A 19,164-nucleotide genomic window follows, 5' to 3' on the forward strand; every position below is an offset into this window, starting at 1 on the left:
ACCAGGATTACACAGTAGTGAAGAAGACCTCTATTGAGTGCTGTCAGGACCCTGTGTCTGAGGGATGGGGAAGACCCCTGAGCCCAATCACGGGGCCTCCACCTCACCCCCTGTTACAAGAGGACATCAATGACCAGAAGATCCTAAAACTCACCTACAAGATGATTGAGCTGCTGACTGGAGAGGTGACACTGCTGGGAATGTTGGGACATTATACAGTAACACTATGAAGGGATCGAGGGGATGACTGTATCATTGTATGTGTCAGGTTCCTATAAGGTGTCAGGATGTCTCCGTCTATTTCTCCATGGAGGAGTGGGAGTATTTAGAAGGACACAGAGATCTGTACAAGAATGTCATAATGGAGGTTCCCCAGCACCTCACCTCATCAGGTAATTGACAGGACTAAATACAGACGGACTATAATTATCTGTATGTAAAGAATAAATTGAGTCCCTGTATGTGTTTCCTCCAGATCTATCCAGTAAGAGGACAACACCAGAGAGATGTCCCCATCCTCTTCTTCCACAGGACTGTGAACAAGAAGATACCAATGTTCCTCAGGATCATCAGGTAGATGGAGAGAAGGTGCCATGAGATCTCTCCTATGATGTGTAGATTGCTGTGAAGATCTTGTGCTCAGTCTTGTTTTACCCACCAGTATTATATGTTTTATACTTGTGTAATGTGAACGGTGGAGATGGCAGGATTAGAGCTGGACATAGACTTGACTTTCTCCATCTATCTGTGACTTTTACAATATTTGTTTCAGGGTGAAGATGTGACCCATATTAATACTACAGAGACATATGTGAGGGGTGATGAGCGGTGTAAAGTGGAGATTCCTACATATGACTACCCAGGTGAGTGGTAACCACTAAATGCAGAGAAGTCACAGATTCTTCTCGGTCACCAGCTGCTTTATCGGTAGTGTAGTCTGTCAGTATTGCTGTGATCACCATTTTGTCTCTAGACCACAAGTTTCTCCTCCACTCAAAACTGTTCAAATGACTTTGTGCATTGAAAGCCCTTTTATGTAGAACTTACAACCTGGAGGATCCACCTACCCCCTGGGATTAGAATATGCTGACCGTTACCTGCTCGGTTCTGTAAACTATAAAGTCATATGACAGCATATGTAGAATGTGCTGTCAAGTTAGATAATCATTTTGAAGAAAAGTATTATGATGGCCTGTAAGAGAAAGCGGAGGGTAATGATGCTGTTGGCTTCCTAGAACCCTTATATCTTATTGGGTGAATCTATCTACCTTCTCCCCTTCTGTGCTGCTGAATGTGCTTATATGGTCCCTACAAGACCAGGCCCAGTCTTTCTGGCCAAACTTCACTTTTCTGATCGCCAACATTGAGTGAGGGCCAAGTGTGAATTTCTGTACAATAACAGCAGAGTTTCCATTTATCCTGACTTTTCAATTTGCATTCAAACTTACTAATTTCAAGGAGGATTGTGATAAACTACAGGAAAACCATTATACCTGTGCCATGATATATCTCTAACCTGTGCGTGACTGATGGCTGTAGTATACATCTATTCACACCTGCAGGAGATGTGTTGGCTCGAGCCCTGGTTTCATGGCTTCACTCCACATCATAAACTCCATTATGTTTTCGGTCATAAGGAGTTCAGATTACTGCTAGAGATGAGCGGTGTTCGAGTCGAACTGTTCGCCAATTTCAAATTTGAGTTGTTTGGGCGGTGTTCGAGTCGTTTGACGAACTCGAACAATTTGCTTAAAATTCGGCTGTTCAAGTTTCTGTTTGATAACTGTTCGTTCACCAAAAGCCTAACTTGATTTGCACATTAAAACTGTTTATCATTGTTAATAGACTGTTTCTGTGTATGGGGGGCTGGGGAGCGGGGGATAGATCTGTGCTGAAATAACGCCGATCTCCATTTTTTTTTTCTTTCCCACATTTACAGTGGGGCGGTGCAGTCTCTCAGCCTATCAGCAGTGCACACACACAGCAATGTGCATGTGATGCACACAAGCAAGGGCATGTGTCATTGGCTGTGTATGTCATATGTCCTTGCCCTATAAGAACCAGCCATTTGGCCCGTCGCCACCATTTCCTCACTGCTGCAGCTTAGTGTTAGACGGCACCGCTGCTGCTGTGGGCGCTATACAGACTTAGGGTACCGTCTCACAGTGGCACTTTTGTCGCTACGACGGTACGATCCGTGACGTTCCAGCGATATCCATACGATATCGCTGTGTCTGACACACAGCAGCGATCAGGGACCCTGCTGAGAATCGTACGTCGTAGCAGATCGTTTGGAACTTTCTTTCGTCACTGGATCTCCCGCTGTCATCGCTGGATCGGTTTGTGTGACACCGATCCAGCGATGCGTTCGCTTGTAACCAGGGTAAACATCGGGTTAATAAGCGCAGGGCCGCGCTCAGTAACCCGATGTTTATCCTGGTTACCATCGTAAATGTAAAAAAAAAAAAACAGTACATACTTACATTCCGGTGTCCGTCAGGTCCCTTGCCGTCTGCTTCCCGCACTGACTGACTGCCGGCCATAAAGTGAAAGCAGAGCACAGCTCGCTGTGCTCTGCTTTCACTTTATGGCCGGCAGTCAGTCAGTGCGGGAAGCAGACGGCAAGGGACCTGACGGACACCGGAATGCAGACGGCAAGGGACAGACACCGGAATGTAAGTATGTACTGTTTGGGGTTTTTTTACGCTGGTAACCAGGGTAAACATCGGGTTACTAAGCGCGGCCCTGTGCTTAGTAACCCGATATTTACCCTGGTTACCCGGGGACCTCGGCATCGTTGGTCGCTGGAGAGCTGTCTGTGTGACAGCTCTCCAGCGACCACACAACGACTTACCAACGATCACGGCCAGGTCGTATCGCTGGTCGTGATCGTTGGTAAATCGTATAGTGTAACGGTACCCTAAAAGTGTTTTTTGGAGCGAATTTTCAGAGAGATAGGTTTAGGGAGTCGGGAGGAGTCGGGACTAGTTGTAATATCAGCCCTTTTCAGGGTAGGTTACAGCAGTGCATAGCACTGTTTGCCAGGCAGGTCTGTGCCAGTGCTGTGCAAGTGTTTGTCACAGCATTTGGTGTAATCTAGCTCAGCCAATCCTTTTGGGCTAGTAGCAGTGTCTGATAGTCATCTGAGTAGCCCGCCTGTGAAGCTAGCTACACCGCCTGTGTATCTCAATTTTTACTGCATCTAACCCAGTTATTAGTTTAGGGCCTAGGAGCCGTGTCTGCACATCAGCAGAGTAGCCCGCCTGTGAAACTAACTATACCGCCTGTGTATCTCTATTTTTACTGCATCTAATCCAGTTAATAGTTTTGGGCCTAGGAGCAGTGTCTGCACGTCAGCAGAGTAGCCCGCCTGTGAAACTAACTACACCACCTGTGTATCTCTATTTTTACTGCATCTAATCCAGTTAATATTTTTGGGCCTAGGAGCAGTGTCTGCACGTCAGCAGAGTAGCCCGCCTGTGAAACTAACTACACCACCTGTGTATCTCTATTTTTACTGCATCTAATCCAGTTAATATTTTTGGGCCTAGGAGCAGTGTCTGCACGTCAGCAGAGTAGCCCGCCTGTGAAATTAACTACACCACTTGTGTATCTCTATTTTTACTGCATCTAATCCAGTTAATAGTTTTGGGCCAAGGAGCAGTGTCTGCACTGTCCGACGAGCCCTGGTGCAATACGTTATGACGTATATGAAAACACAAAAGCGCACAGAGAGGTAAAAAAATACTCTGTTGTAAAAAAGTCACAGTAAATAAGCAAGTGCTAGTCAAAAAATGAAAAAATACAGGGTATTTAGTTAATACTTTTTTTGCAAAAAAAGTATGTTAAGCTGCTCCACCAATCGCCAAGATATACCCATAATAGAGCAGTCCTGTCTAATGTATATAGTCCCACCATGCATGGTCTGTCCATGCATCGGGACACCTGCATCCATGGCATAACTGGTTCTACACCTTGCCTCCTGATGAACCGTATGAAGGGGAAACGCGTCGGGCCGATTGGCTGGAAACGAAGTGTCTTTGGGCTAACACCCTTCTTTGCTTTCTTTTGAATTATCCATCAGTGCCTATAAAATTGCATATCGCTGAAAGTTTTTTTGATATCCGCTTTGATGGACTATTTATCAGTATTTGAACCAGGCTTTAATTGTTTGGTGATTTGACCTCCCCTTTGTTTATCCTCTATTTCTTCTGGAGTCCTATTGAATATAGGTTGTGTGTATCTATGAAGTGGCCATCATAGCCAACACATTATAGGATTCTTCATGGCTATATGCAAGTGCAATTTTTTAGCTATAGCCTTTTTCTGGTTATTAGGAATTTATGCATGGGGGAAGTAAAGTATTTTGTGCATTATAACTTTCTTTTTACCTAGCACTTTCCTTTCATTTCTTTTATAATGCTTATTGTTTTTCCACCTATAGCTTGATAGGAATTAATAGGGCTAGCTGGGGATAGCCATCGTTAAGTGGGGGCACCAAAAAAGTCGCTTCTATCAGGGTGCCAACCTCCACTGACAGGAAGGGATGGCAGCCAAGCGTTGGGATACTGCTAGGTTAGGTGCACGGCTAGATCTATTGTGTTTCAGTGGGATTAGGTATTTTTAATGTTTACGCTAAATAAAATATTCTTTTAAGGGACTACATGTTACACAGTTGATTATTTTCCCTGACTTTATATTTTTTTTGTGTTCGCATTATCAGCATGACCATTCCGGTGATTTACATGCTGGAGCACACCTTACACAGTGATCGGAGTCAGGTGGTGGAGCAAGAGGAGGAGGAGGAACAGGAGGAGTCGTATGCGGAAGGGATTATATCTCCAAGGTCCAGACTGTCGGCAGCACCAAGGTGGCTGGCATTGCAGGCTGGGAGAGAGGGATTACCGAGGGCGCATGGTAGCAGCCAAACTGTTGAGGAAGGTGCAGGAGGCGAGGAAGAAGTGGAGGACGAACTGGCACTGGGCATGGAAGACTCATCAGATGAGGGAGACCTTGATCAAATTTCTGTTGTGCGAGGTTGGGGGGAGAGGGCAGACAAAGGAAGCATGATTCTCACCTCGCCACCACCAAGACAACAAGGACTTGGTCCTCCTGGATTCGCAAGACATGAGTGCCTTCTTGCTGCACTACCTGCAACATGACCCTCGGATTGTCAGAATCCGAAGTAATGCCGACTACTGGGTTACCACACTCTTAGATCCCTGTTACAAAAGCAAATTTGGCAAAATAATTCCTGCCATAGAAAGGGATTCACGCATGCAGGAGTATCAGCAGAGACTGTTACAGAATCTAACATCTGCTTTTCCACAAAACACCAGTGGTGCACGTAGTCAATCTCTGAGTTCTAACTTGCTAACCATGGGACTATCAAGTCATCACTCTAACCGTAACAGTAACATCGTATCTGGTGGTAACAGCAATTTTTTTCCAATTGTTTCAATATTTTTTTAGACCATCCTTTGCAAAGCCACAGGAGACGGAAGAAATCTGATGCACAGCCAACGCCTAGAGAGGATGGTACAAGAGTATCTCCAAGTTAACATCGATGCCATGACTGTGGAACTGGACCCTTGCTCATATTGGGCTTCCAATCTTGAAAAATGGCCTGAGCTCACCACTCACGCCTTGAAGATCTTGTTGTGCCCCGCAGCCAGCGTTCTCTCTGAACGTGTGTTCAGCGCTGCTGGTGGTGTGCTGACAGATAAGTGCATGCGGCTGTCCAGTGACAATGTAGACAGACTAACATTCATCAAGATGAACAAATCCTGGATCCGCAAGGACTTTTCTACCCCTGTCATCTTGGGGAGACTAAAAGCTTGATGATTTTTGAAAATCACCTCACCAACCGTTTTAAAAAACTCTGGCGAAATTGATGCCACTTATTGAAAGTGGTGTCTGTGGCCGAATTTTTGGAAAAAATGGAGACTCTTTTATTTAGTCCCTTTGCTGAGTTTTACATGACGTTGCCATCGTCAATTCCAGGTGGGTGGGGTCGTCTGCAGAGTTGTTTACTCATACTATGGCCTGGGATTCAGAGGTCTGCTCCAAAGCTTCAGTGTCTGCTAGTCAGCAGAGTAACCCAGCCACCCACCGCCTGTTTACCTAAGTACTATTTTTAACGGCATCTGGCCCAGGAAATCCTTTTGGGCCTAGTAGAATTTGGTGCTACTCAGCAGCGTACCCCACCCATGAAGCAAGCTACACCGCCTGTTTACCTAACTACTATTTTTTAACGGCATCTGGCCCAGGAAATCCTTTTGGGCCTAGTAGCAATTTCTGCTACTCAGCAGAGTACCCCACCCATGAAGCAAGCTACACCGCCTTCTTCCTTTCTCAATCTAACCCCTCGGCTCTGGGGTGTCCACTCTCCCTCCAGCTCTCTCCTTCTCACAGGTGGACTACCGCGTGTATTCACACTGTGGCGAATATTTTGGGCCAGGCATAAGAAGTCGTCGAGGTAATGGATAATATGTGCCGCCTTAGAAACGTCCATGACGACACATTCGAGGAAGCAACTAAACGCCTCAAATAGTGAGCAGGATACGGAGCATCCCATAGGCAAACAGCGATCTATGTAGTATGCTCCTTCACAGAAGCAGCCCAATGGAAGGACACTATTTGGAGGCACAGGTAGTAACTGGAACGCCCCCTCAATGTCTGTTTTGGCCATTAGGGTGCCCCTTACCAACTTCTTGACTCGCCTGATTGCCTCGTCAAAGGAGGTACAGTACATAGTACTGTACTTGGTTCCGTGTCGATGTTGTCGTTTACTGACCTCCCCCTTGGATATGACAAATGGTGGATTAGTCTGAATGTATTGGGTTCATTTTTTGGCACAACTCCCAACGGGGGTACCACTACGTCTTCTAAGGAAAGTGTTCTGAATGGACCCGTCGCCATTCTACCTAAAGATATTTCTGTTTTTCTTTTTTTTGTTACGACGTCTGGGTGTTGGTAGAGTGATTTTAGATTTTTACTCCAGCCTTTCTTGATTTTAGAAGGGCATGACATGCCTATATCTGTGTCTCCTCCTCCTTTTACTCCTCCACCTCTTTTCTTTTCGCATTACTATATGTAGTTGTGACTTTTCCATGTGTTTGTTGTGTCTTCTGAGCAGTTTGTCAACTTTTGGACACCTTTTAAGGTGTTTTCTATGTGTTTTCCATGTGTTTGTATGTGTTTGTGTTTGTCTGCCATTGGTTTCAATGGGGTTCGACGGTGTTTGTGGAACGTTCGACGAACATTCGTCGAACACGTCCCTGTTCGATGAACCGAACCCGAACACTAGGGAGGTGGCTCAACACTAATTACTGCACAATCTCTCCTGAAATGGGAAGCAATATTATTTTCTCTAATCTAGTGGTCAGGATTCATAGTAGCTCCAATGGTCCACCATAAATGAATGCAACTCCGGTTTACTGTTAGAGTTCTCCCCTCATACATACTGTATGTTGTCCTTCAGGATCCTTCCTTTCGATCACAGCAATGGTCTTTGTCAAAGCTCTCAGCTGCGCTTTGACAAAGATCACTGCTGTGATCGAAACTCGTCGCTCTGTCTGCTCATCTGTCATTCATTGTCCCGGATTCTCACATGGAAATTGTAATGATTTTCTAAATAAAGGAGTATTCATTTTTTATCAAAAGAGCCGGAAGAGATGTCTTTTTTTCATTTGTCTACAGTAGTTAGTGTCCAAAATACTCTGATTTAACCTCTTCCTGCAGCCAGTTTTGTGTTCTTAATCAGGCCCCATCTTTAAAATCTGACGTGTGTCACTTTATGTGGTGATAACTTTGGAATTATTTACAAAGGATAATAGAAAACAAATGGATCTTACAAATTAGTTTCCAACTTCGCACAATACCCTACATACGATTGTACACTACTGTCTGGCCACATAGCAGTGTTCAGAAGGGAAGGAGCGCCATTTAGCTATTTGAATGCAGATCTAGCTGGAATAGTTTTCAGTCACACTATATTGGGTCAACTGGCAGCTCAAAAGATATCCACTATCTTGGCACTATCTTCTCAGCTTTCCATATCCCAAGAATTGGCTTGCTCATCACCCTTTAACGCCCTTACATCGAATCTGGGGTTCCTAGGCTTGGACCATGGTGTTACTTGCTATTCTGTAGTATTAGAAGGCAAGAAGAATAGTCAGGTAGCTGGGTCAGAACCAAAAGGACAGAATACGGGATCAGAAGACACAAGAGTAGTCAGTAAACGAGACATGGTCAAAAAAGTAAACAAATACTCAAGCCGGAAGCTGAGCACAGAGGATTGAACCAGAGGAGAACAACGCTGTTTCTGGCAGATTCTGGCCATATGCTTTGCGCTTTAGTGAGGTGTGGTACTTTCCAATTGGCTGAAATTGGGAGCAGATTACTCCAGCTGGACAGCAGGAGCAGATCTCAGATGAGATTGGACACACCATATGCAGAAGCCCTAATATAACTAAACGACAGAAAACCAGAATAGTCGAAATCCCCATAAAGTGATTCCATTTTATAAACTAATTTACTGAGGGTTATAATCTATACACGTGTTCAAAATTGTTGGTACCCCTCGTTTAATGACAGAAAAACCCACCCACAATGGTCACAGAAATAACTTAAATCTGACAAAAGTAATAAAAAATCTATGAAAATGAACAAATGAAAGTCAGACATTGCTTTTCAACCATGCTTCCACAGAATTTAGAAAACAATAAAACTCATGAAATAGGCCTGGACAGATATGATGGTACCCCTGAAAATGTGACAAAAGGGACATGTTAAATCAAGGTGTGTTCACTAATTAGCATCAAAGGTGTCTTCACTCTTGGAATAAGTGAATGGGCCTCTATATAGGGCTACAGATACTCACTGTACTGTTTGATGACATGGTGTGTATCACACTCAACATTGACCAGAGGAAGCGAAGGAAAGAGTTGTCTCAGGAGATTAGAAAGAAAATTATAGACAAACATGTTAAAGGTAACAGTTATAAGACCATCTCCCAGCAGCTTGATGTTCCTGTGACTACAGTTACAAATATTATTCAGAAATGTATTATCCATGGGACTGTAGCAAACCTCCCTGGATGTGGCCGCAGGAGGAAAATTAATGACAAATCATGGAGACGGGTAATAAGAATGGTAACAAAAGAGCCCAGAAAAACTTCAAAACAGATCAAAGGTGAACTTCAAGCTCAAGGAGCATCAGTGTCGGATCCCATCATCCGTTGTTATATGAGCCAAAGTGGACTTCATGAGAGACGACCAAGGAGGACACCATTGTTGAAAAAAAAAAATCATAAAAAAGCCCGACTGGAATTTGCCACTCTATATGTTGCCAAGCCAGAAAGCTTGGGAGAATGTCCTATGGATAGATGACACAAAAATGGAACATTTTGGCAAGGCATGACGATCACGTGACGGGGGTCAGCGGTGCACGTACTTCCGGACGCATGCTTGTTAAATGCTGCTGTCTGAGCTTGACTGCGGCCTTTAACTAGTTAATGGGTGCAGACGGATCGCGATTCCGCTTGCGCTATTGCGCGCATATGTCAGCTATTGCTCTACGTATACATGTGTGAGCAGGCACCATCAAATCTTACAATGTAAAGGGGGGGATCACCATGTGCATACCAACAACAGTATAGTTTAACAAGAACAGCAAGCGTATGCACAGTAAATGGGATCACCACACCATATTATAGCAATATAATAAATCTTTATTTAGAGAACAACATGAACAAAACATTTTAAAAACATCTAAAAACAAAACGGACATAAAGGGTCCATGAATACAATATATGTCATGAATACTACAAATACATCAACATCCCCCACAGCTTAATATACAGATTTTGCCAAAATAAGGCGTAAGAACACATCTGATACTGGCACCTTCACCCCACCCTATATACACACTCCAAAATAAATCTAGGAACTTAGTCCCATACAAGAACTGTTCCCCAAATAAGGGTGGGTAGGGAGAAGACTGAATAACCTGATGATACTCCCACTAAATACACCTCTAAAGGGTGATACCAGAGATCTTACCTAGCCCTAGTGAAGTCACCTATGCCAATAACCACAGCCAGCAAACGTGTCAGGAAAGTAAAGCTGTGTGGGTAGTAAGACCCACGCGTATCGACGCTCAAGGCGTCTTTCTCAAGGTCGCTCTGAAGTTACTTACGTTGTCCCCCAATACTTATAGTTAGTCAATCATGCAGGAGGCGCCTCCCAGCTGTGCCACAGCATGGCGGCGTCGGAAGTTCCAGCCGGCGTCCTAGGTGGTGGACTGCGCAGGCGCTGGAAGGAGGAGGACCCAGAGGGCTGTGCGTCTCAACCTGACATGCGCAGTAACCCTCCAATTCAGATACGGTCGCCATGGAGACCACCCGCGCTGACCGATCACATTAAGTACCGATAGTGGCACCAGATACGGGTGTCTTACTGCCGGTACAGTTCCTGGGCATAAACGCCACCCTCCCACCCCAATAGAGGGGGAGTTCCGCAAGCAGATATAGACCCAGGTTGCGCACGTACTCTAGATTAGGAGGAATCTCCCCCCGTCTGACCGACATCCAGCGGCATGGTGATATATATAAAACAGAAAGACATATAAGTCTATATCCAATCCCAATTGGGTCACTCACCATGCCGCGGATGTGAGCGAGATGAGGGTCCTGCACTGGACCTCACATGACCTACCGCAGAGTTCGCACTTGGCTGCCAGCGTGATTAGCCCATAACACACAAGGCAGGGGCCTGTTTTAACGTTATAATAACTCTAAAACATATCTAACACACACAAATTGAACTACCCCATACATACCAACAAGTATCCACCCTGGCCAGGGCACAAACACAGACATACAGACACACACCCACCAAAAACAGCTGGTGCGATAGAAAGACTATATTATATTATGCAGAAATGCCGTCTCTTTGGGTTATTAGTCAACAAGAGATAGTATGCGCTAACGCCCACAGTACATGCACAACAGAATGCCCCCAAAACAGTATCTGCACAGGGGCAAGGTACTGCCAGCTCAATGTGGTGAGAGATACTGGTAAATTTAGGCATTTGGAATGAACCAAGGGGCATAAACACGCCCTACCATGACGTGTCAGACGTGACCTTGAGAAAGACGCCTTGAGCGTCGATACGCGTGGGTCTTACTACCCACACAGCTTTACTTTCCTGACACGTTTGCTGGCTGTGGTTATTGGCATAGGTGACTTCACTAGGGCTAGGTAAGATCTCTGGTATCACCCTTTAGAGGTGTATTTAGTGGGAGTATCATCAGGTTATTCAGTCTTCTCCCTACCCACCCTTATTTGGGGAACAGTTCTTGTATGGGACTAAGTTCCTAGATTTATTTTGGAGTGTGTATATAGGGTGGGGTGAAGGTGCCAGTATCAGATGTGTTCTTACGCCTTATTTTGGCAAAATCTGTATATTAAGCTGTGGGGGATGTTGATGTATTTGTAGTATTCATGACATATATTGTATTCATGGACCCTTTATGTCCGTTTTGTTTTTAGATGTTTTTAAAATGTTTTGTTCATGTTGTTCTCTAAATAAAGATTTATTATATTGCTATAATATGGTGTGGTGATCCCATTTACTGTGCATACGCTTGCTGTTCTTGTTAAACCATATGTCAGCTATTGAAAACAGCTGACATGTCGCAGCTTTGAGGTGGGCCCACCGCCGAAGCCCATCTCAAAACGGGGGATACTGCCAGCTGACGCACTATTCCGTCAGCTGGCAGAAAAGGGTTAAAGTGCTAATGCTTCATTAGTTGCCAAACCAGATTCACTTCATTTTATCCTGTAAACTTTTCTGTGTATCTATTTTTATCAGGCGCACATAAGGCAAATGCTGTCAGGCTGAACTACCTACTATTGCTCTCCTGTGAGTTGGTAAATTAGGCACATCCTCATCTATTCAGCCTTATTATTGTGAAATCTGCAGTAACTGGCCTATATAGGTGCACCACTGTTGAGCTCTACACCAGTCATATGCAATCTAAAATAGAACAGCCATTAGCCTTCCCAACATGTTTCGCCTTGCGGTGTCTACAGGGGACTGAGGCTATAATGATCTGATGGGTCTGAACTAGACCTTTTATCACCTCTGTTTGCCACATCACTTCCACAGGTTAGCCAATACAATTTCTGTCTTTTACTACCAATGCCCATAATTCTCTCTTTTGACCAATAGGTACTCATGGTCTGCTGTATCAGATTGTCACCTGTCCTGTGATTGGTTTTCACTCATATAAAAGCCATCCCTACAACCTCTTCATTGGGGGGGACCATGAGAGCCAATCTTATGGCTTATTACCCATCTCACCCCATCTTGTATTGTTTACTACTTACCTGGGGGAGACTAGTTCTGGGGGACTGCGGCATAATTCTCCAGTGCTTCCTCTCTCTCCATTTTCCTATAGACTGTTCAATCTATTTGCGCTTCAGAAAACTGAGCGCATGCGCTCGCCGTTACGCTCTTCCAGCTCGACGGCTTTCAGTAAGCCCGCCCACGTTCAATATCAGCGCATGCGCTGTGGTTCTGATGTAATCTATACCACGCACCTTCCTTGCATCAAATTCAACCTAAGTCGGTGCGAATAAGAAGATGTTTGGGGCTCAATATAATTATGCTCCTTGTTACCATATATACATTACCATAGGATCATGTATATATTATAATCATCATTATAAGGTACTAATCAGGTCCCAACACAAATTATATATATCTCCTGCAATAGATTTTTTTGAAAGTTATTTTATACATCCACTGGGAAAGGATTTTACTCCTCAGTATTATTTAAACTGGGAGGATCTTATATAGGTTTGACCAGCCTGCAAGAGGTGGTCATTGGCTTCATATGGTTAGATCTTTTACTGGGACTCAGGCCAAATAACAATTTCTTTTACTATTTAAATATTAATGGTTTTCATCCACTTCAGTTCATGAACAGGTGACAATGCTTTCCCCTTTACAGGGCACACTTAATCTACAAGGGACATATACAGTGGGGCAAAAAAGTATTTAGTCAGTCAGCAATAGTGCAAGTTCCACCACTTAAAAAGATGAGAGGCGTCTGTAATTTACATCATAGAATTCACATAGGTTGCCCCTCAGTAGAATACCCCTGAATTGGGGATATAAGTACCACTAAATACTAGAACATAAATCACATAGTTTTGGTGATAATACTACACAGCAATCCCAAAACAAAAGGTACTTTCTAATAAAATATAATTTATTATACAAAAATAAAACATACATAGACATCAAATGACAAAAAATATATAAACACAAAATCACAAAAATTCACAAAAAAAGGGTACAAAGACCATTAAAAAGAGGGACATATCCATAGGAGAACCACTAAATACTATGATGCTGCGGTGCTGTGAAGTAAAGAGAGGCAAAATACCTCACTAATAGAAAAAGATCATAGTCTAGTATGGACCATATGTAGTATCATGTGTTCCTGTCCAAATTTTTAGACCATCCTATATTGTACAAGTGACACATATGGTACTCTAAGGGGAAAAACCCCTATGACTAAAGTGATAAGTGCCGATATCGGCATAAAGAGATGCTAGTTACCCGCAGTATGCAGTGTAGTCTCTCCTCGGCGTCCCTCTGCCCCAACGCGCGTTTCACTGACGGCTTCTTCAGGAGGCGTGTCTAGGCAGGGGGATAGCCGGTTTATATACGCAAGGGAGCTATTCTCATTGGAGAAAACATAAGCAATAGGTGGGTCCTTGGTGCAGTCACTTCCGCTTTAGCCCTACTACCAGTGCACATCGCGCGTGCGCGGAAAAGTCCCCGCGAACATAAAGGTGCATATATACATAGTAACAATCTGATCACCCCAGTTGAAATGCAGCTGGCGTTGCGCATGCGTGGGAAGTTACCGCACGCACCAGTATATGCGCGCGGAAATCCCCGTAAATACTATAACCGGCCATAGCGCGTGCGTACTTAATGCCAAAATGTAACAGGCATTGCGCATGCGCAATAAATCCCCACCATATAAACAGCAACCGTATATCACGCACGCGCCAAATGCCGTACATCGAAGTATGCTTCTAAGGTGAGTATAGAGGATTATCCACGGAGATGTTTAACAGCACAACCGCTAAAAATGTGATACAGCGCTATAAATGTGATTCGGCTCCGCTACACTAGGGGTGACTACAGCGGAAACCATAATATACAACCGATGGACCAACCTATAAATGTATAAGGAGCAATATCAAAACTGAAAATAATAAAAGGGGAGGAAATACAGCAGCCCATATGACAATGTCACGGCTACAATAAAAATTACCTGGATGGATATCATAATGTGAAACTAATGGATCAAACTAAAAATACTGAAAGTGCAAAACTAAGCTACGGATAATAAAAGGAGGAGATACAACGGCACATGTACCAATGGTAGACTGGTGAAAAAACGGAGATGAGTCGCAGACAGGCGGTATCCAGGACCCATCATCAATTTGATGACAAGGACCATGGAAGCGCCAAGGTCCGTCCCCCATCTCCTACCAAAGTCCACACATCGAGGCATGTGCTCCACTCCTAATAGGAAAAACTGAATTAGATTGTAAGGCCGAATAAGACCGACATAACGCAATAATTTCATGATTAGTGATGATAACGTAAAAACCAATCTTTTGCCGTTATATAAGAGGAATTAATGCAAAAAGTGCCATGTGCTAAAGTGCTTTAAATATCTTACTCAAGGTTAAACTGTACTAAGCTGAATGATTACTGATATAATCCATATAAACCATCATATGATGGTACATATATATAAGAATAGCACCTAATTAGTGCACTCAAATGTGACATATAGGTGCTGGGTAAATTACATATTAGTGCCCTATTTTTGCATACAGTGCTGGGTAGACAACATATTAATACCCTATTTTAACATATGATTAATAATTAGCAACAGTACTAAAAAACAACCACAAAAGGAAATGAGAAGAAAAAATAAACTAAAAAGGGCTAAAGGAAACCCATAAGTGAGATACAAAAATTGTCTCACAACATCAATTTATTGCTTCCATGGTAACTGTAGATGATGTTTTGAACCCGATGGTAGTTGGATACGATAATAGTTGGATCTGATAGTCCTCCTTTTCCAGAATTGTACTTTGCTCCTGATATACTCCATATCAATCAAAACATCCACATGCGTAACAAACAAGATGAAATTACTAGAATAAAAAACACTTAATTAGTAAACGTACACTACGAAAACATTTAATAATACATTTAATAAAACCCCTACCTAAAACTACCAGCAATAACATAATACTCATAATTGAAGGTGAATCAAGGTACCTATAAGAATGCTCCAAACCCGAAGCTTTCGTTAAGCCCCTCTGGTGTGAGAGTGCCCAGTCTATATATCCACTGGCATTCTTTTTTTGCTAGTCTCTTTCCAATGTCTCCCCCTCGAGGACCCAAATTGATGGAGTCAATACCCTTAATTTCAAGTAGTTTGGAATTACTCTGATGGAATCTCTTAAAATGCCTTGGAAGGGTTTTGAGCGCACTATCATCATTGTTAGTTTTAGCCTTCTCTATATCCAGGCAATGTTCTCTTACCCTAATTTTCAACTCCCGGCTGGTCATGCCAATGTAGATTTTCTTGCACGGACACTGTGCATAATATATGACCCCCCTTGTGGTGCACGTAATATTCGCCCTGATTTCAAATTTTCTAGTACCCTCTTGATTATAGAAAGAAAGGCTTTTGTGCATGTTTGCACACCCTTTGCATAATCCACAGGGAAAAAATCCCTTACGTTCTCTTAATCTCTTGTTGGTATCTTGTCTTTTTGGATCATAGGTGCTGTGTACTAAAATGTCACGCAAATTAGGGGCCCTTCTTGCCACAAAAGAGGGGCATTCAGGTAAAATCTTTTTAAGAACCGTGTCCGTTTTTAAAATTTGCCAATGTTTTGATATGGCTGTTTTCAGATCATACCAGCCTTCATTATAATTTGTAATAAATCTTACCTGTTGGTCATGTTTATCACCAGTCGAAATCGGTTGGTTTTTATGCAGCAATCTTTCTCTAGGAGTATCCCTGGCTCTCCTATATCCCTTTTCAATAGTCCTTCTGTTGTAACCACGATCTTGAAATCTTTGTTTTAATGCATCAGATTGGATTTCAAACTCAGACTGTTCCGAGCAAATTCTCTTCACTCGAAGAAACTGTCCAATGGGTATTCCATTTATGGTTGATTTCAGGTGTGAAGAGGACGCGTGGAGTAATGAATTAGTGGCTGTTGGTTTTCGAAAAACCGTGGTGGAAAGGCATCCATGAGGTTGAACTGTAATTAGAAGGTCCAAAAATTCTATTTGATGTCCAAATTTATATGTCAGTTTAATATTTTGTTCATTGTTGTTAAGTCTCTCCATCATGGTTTCTAATTCACTACAGTGGCCTTCCCATATAAACATAATGTCGTCGATATAACGAACCCAATGATGGATTCGTTCGACGCCCTGAATTTCTTCTCCTTGGAAAATTGACCACTCCCACGCCCCCATAAATAGATTGGCGTATGAGGGGGCACAAGATGCCCCCATCGCTGTACCCTGTAGTTGCAGGAACACTTTCCCATTGAAGGCAAACGCATTATGGGTGAGGACAAATTCAAGCAGTGTCAGTATCAAAGTAGCCATATTTCTGTCGATATTACTGTGTGTAAGATATCTCTTGACGGCTCTAAGTCCGTCGGTATGCCTGATAGAGGAGTAAAGGGCCTCCACATCTGCAGTCACTAGGACCATATTTTCCGTTAACTGGATATTCTCCAAATGTCCCAGGACTGCTGTTGTATCTTTTATATAAGACGGCAATTGTGTGACCAAAGGTTGAAGATAATGCTCGATAATGTTGCATATGGTTTCACATAGGCCCTCATTGGCTGCTATGATAGGTCTGCCTGGCGGATCGGACTGATTTTTGTGCACTTTCGGCACCAAGTACAATGTGGCTAATCTTGGATTTAGTTTTTCATGTATTTCTACCAATTTTTTAGGGATGATGTCGTTTTCAAATGCCTCCACAAGGATATCAACCAATTCCAACTTATATTTAGTGGTAGGGTTGTATGTGAGTTGTTTATATTCCCTCATATTGCTTAGCAATTTATTGGCTTGAATCTCATAAAGAGTGTTGGGCCAAATGACGATGTTACCTCCCTTATCAGCCATTTTGAAAACGACATCATCCCACGTTGCAAGTTCCTCAAGTGCTTTTTTCTCTATTATTGTAAGGTTATTCCTAGAGCTCTTCCTTGTCCGTTTAATCTTTTCAATATCTGCCGCCACCATTTTTGTAAATGTTTCTACTGCTGGTACTAAGGTTAAAGAGGGGAACTTATGTGATTTATTAATAAGCTGCATAGGAAACCTACTCACATCGGGTTCGTTTTCATCCAAAAGAGACTCCAGTACTTCCAGGGCTTCTTGTTCCTCATCATTTGTGGTATTTTCTCCCATATCCTCCTTGTGGTGCAATTTTTTCAACACTATTTTCCTAGAAAATAAATGTAGGTCTTTAATGGCCACAAATGGATCTAGAGGGGCTGTGGGAGAAAACGTCAATCCTTTTTGCAATACTCTCATTTGAGGTTCAGTCAGGGTATGTTGGGATAAATTAATTACCTTGACTCCGTCCCCTCGATAGTTGACGTCATTTTGGAATAATTTCTTTTTTGAGAATTGTCTGGTACGGGGGCCTCGGTAGCTGGATTCCCCACCTTCACTCGTAGATGAGAGCGATGTGATAGAGAGACTTCTTGATGCTTCTCTGGGTATTGGAGCCTTTTTGATTTGCCATCGGAAAATTTTATTAGTTTCAAAGTCCATAAGATCCCTATTATATTTTTTCTGTTTATTTTGACTAATAATCTCTTCCCATTTCTCAATATCCTTGTCCAAATTTGATATTATTTCCTGTAAGGACTCCACTGTAAAATCCTGTTGTAGGGATTTTTGTATCATTTCTATTTCTGTCTCTATGGTCTTTAGAGTTGCAGCATTTTTTTCAATTATAATACTGATAAACTCAAAAGAACACGTATTTGCTGCCTTAATCCACTTTTGGATTAAATTCTCGTCATCTAAATCAAACGTAGGAAATAGATTTATTCTTAATCCTCTCGGGATGATCTTCTGGACAACATAATTTTCTAATGTGACCTTAGTCCACCAGATTTTAGTCTTCTTATGTAATAGATTTTTATATTTCCTGAGAGTCTCTTGATTACTGCTGGAAGTGAAAGTAGACCCAGGACCTGCACCCTTTTTAAAAATATTTGTTGCTTTCGCCTGCCAAGAACTCTCTTTGGCTTTAAAATCCATGTGGATGGGCTCTGTTTGAACAACAGTAAAATACAATACAATTCACATAGGTTGCCCCTCAGTAGAATACCCCTGAATTGGGGATATAAGTACCACTAAATACTAGAACATAAATCACATAGTTTTGGTGATAATACTACACAGCAATCCCAAAACAAAAGGTACTTTCTAATAAAATATAATTTATTATACAAAAATAAAACATACATAGACATCAAATGACAAAAAATATATAAACACAAAATCACAAAAATTCACAAAAAAAGGGTACAAAGACCATTAAAAAGAGGGACATATCCATAGGAGAACCACTAAATACTATGATGCTGCGGTGCTGTGAAGTAAAGAGAGGCAAAATACCTCACTAATAGAAAAAGATCATAGTCTAGTATGGACCATATGTAGTATCATGTGTTCCTGTCCAAATTTTTAGACCATCCTATATTGTACAAGTGACACATATGGTACTCTAAGGGGAAAAACCCCTATGACTAAAGTGATAAGTGCCGATATCGGCATAAAGAGATGCTAGTTACCCGCAGTATGCAGTGTAGTCTCTCCTCGGCGTCCCTCTGCCCCAACGCGCGTTTCACTGACGGCTTCTTCAGGAGGCGTGTCTAGGCAGGGGGATAGCTGGTTTATATACGCAAGGGAGCTATTCTCATTGGAGAAAACATAAGCAATAGGTGGGTCCTTGGTGCAGTCACTTCCGCTTTAGCCCTACTACCAGTGCACATC

The 19,164-nt window shown here is 42.7% G+C and overlaps 1 protein-coding gene across 3 annotated transcripts in view; it reads left to right on the forward strand.

Annotated features, from left to right (window-relative positions):
- Positions 1 to 19,164, forward strand: part of LOC138663644 (gastrula zinc finger protein XlCGF26.1-like) — a 40,080-nt gene that overhangs the window by 15,112 nt on the left and 5,804 nt on the right. For all 3 annotated transcript variants that reach the window (XM_069749923.1, XM_069749924.1, XM_069749921.1), the window contains 4 exons: positions 6 to 185; positions 269 to 392; positions 476 to 573; positions 773 to 863. In XM_069749923.1, coding sequence (XP_069606024.1) covers positions 6 to 185; positions 269 to 392; positions 476 to 573; positions 773 to 863 — 493 coding nt within the window. The remainder of the gene's footprint in view (positions 1 to 5; positions 186 to 268; positions 393 to 475; positions 574 to 772; positions 864 to 19,164) is intronic.

The sequence above is a fragment of the Ranitomeya imitator genome, chromosome 2 (genome assembly GCF_032444005.1).
Source record: "Ranitomeya imitator isolate aRanImi1 chromosome 2, aRanImi1.pri, whole genome shotgun sequence".
NCBI classification, from domain to species: Eukaryota; Metazoa; Chordata; class Amphibia; order Anura; family Dendrobatidae; genus Ranitomeya; species Ranitomeya imitator.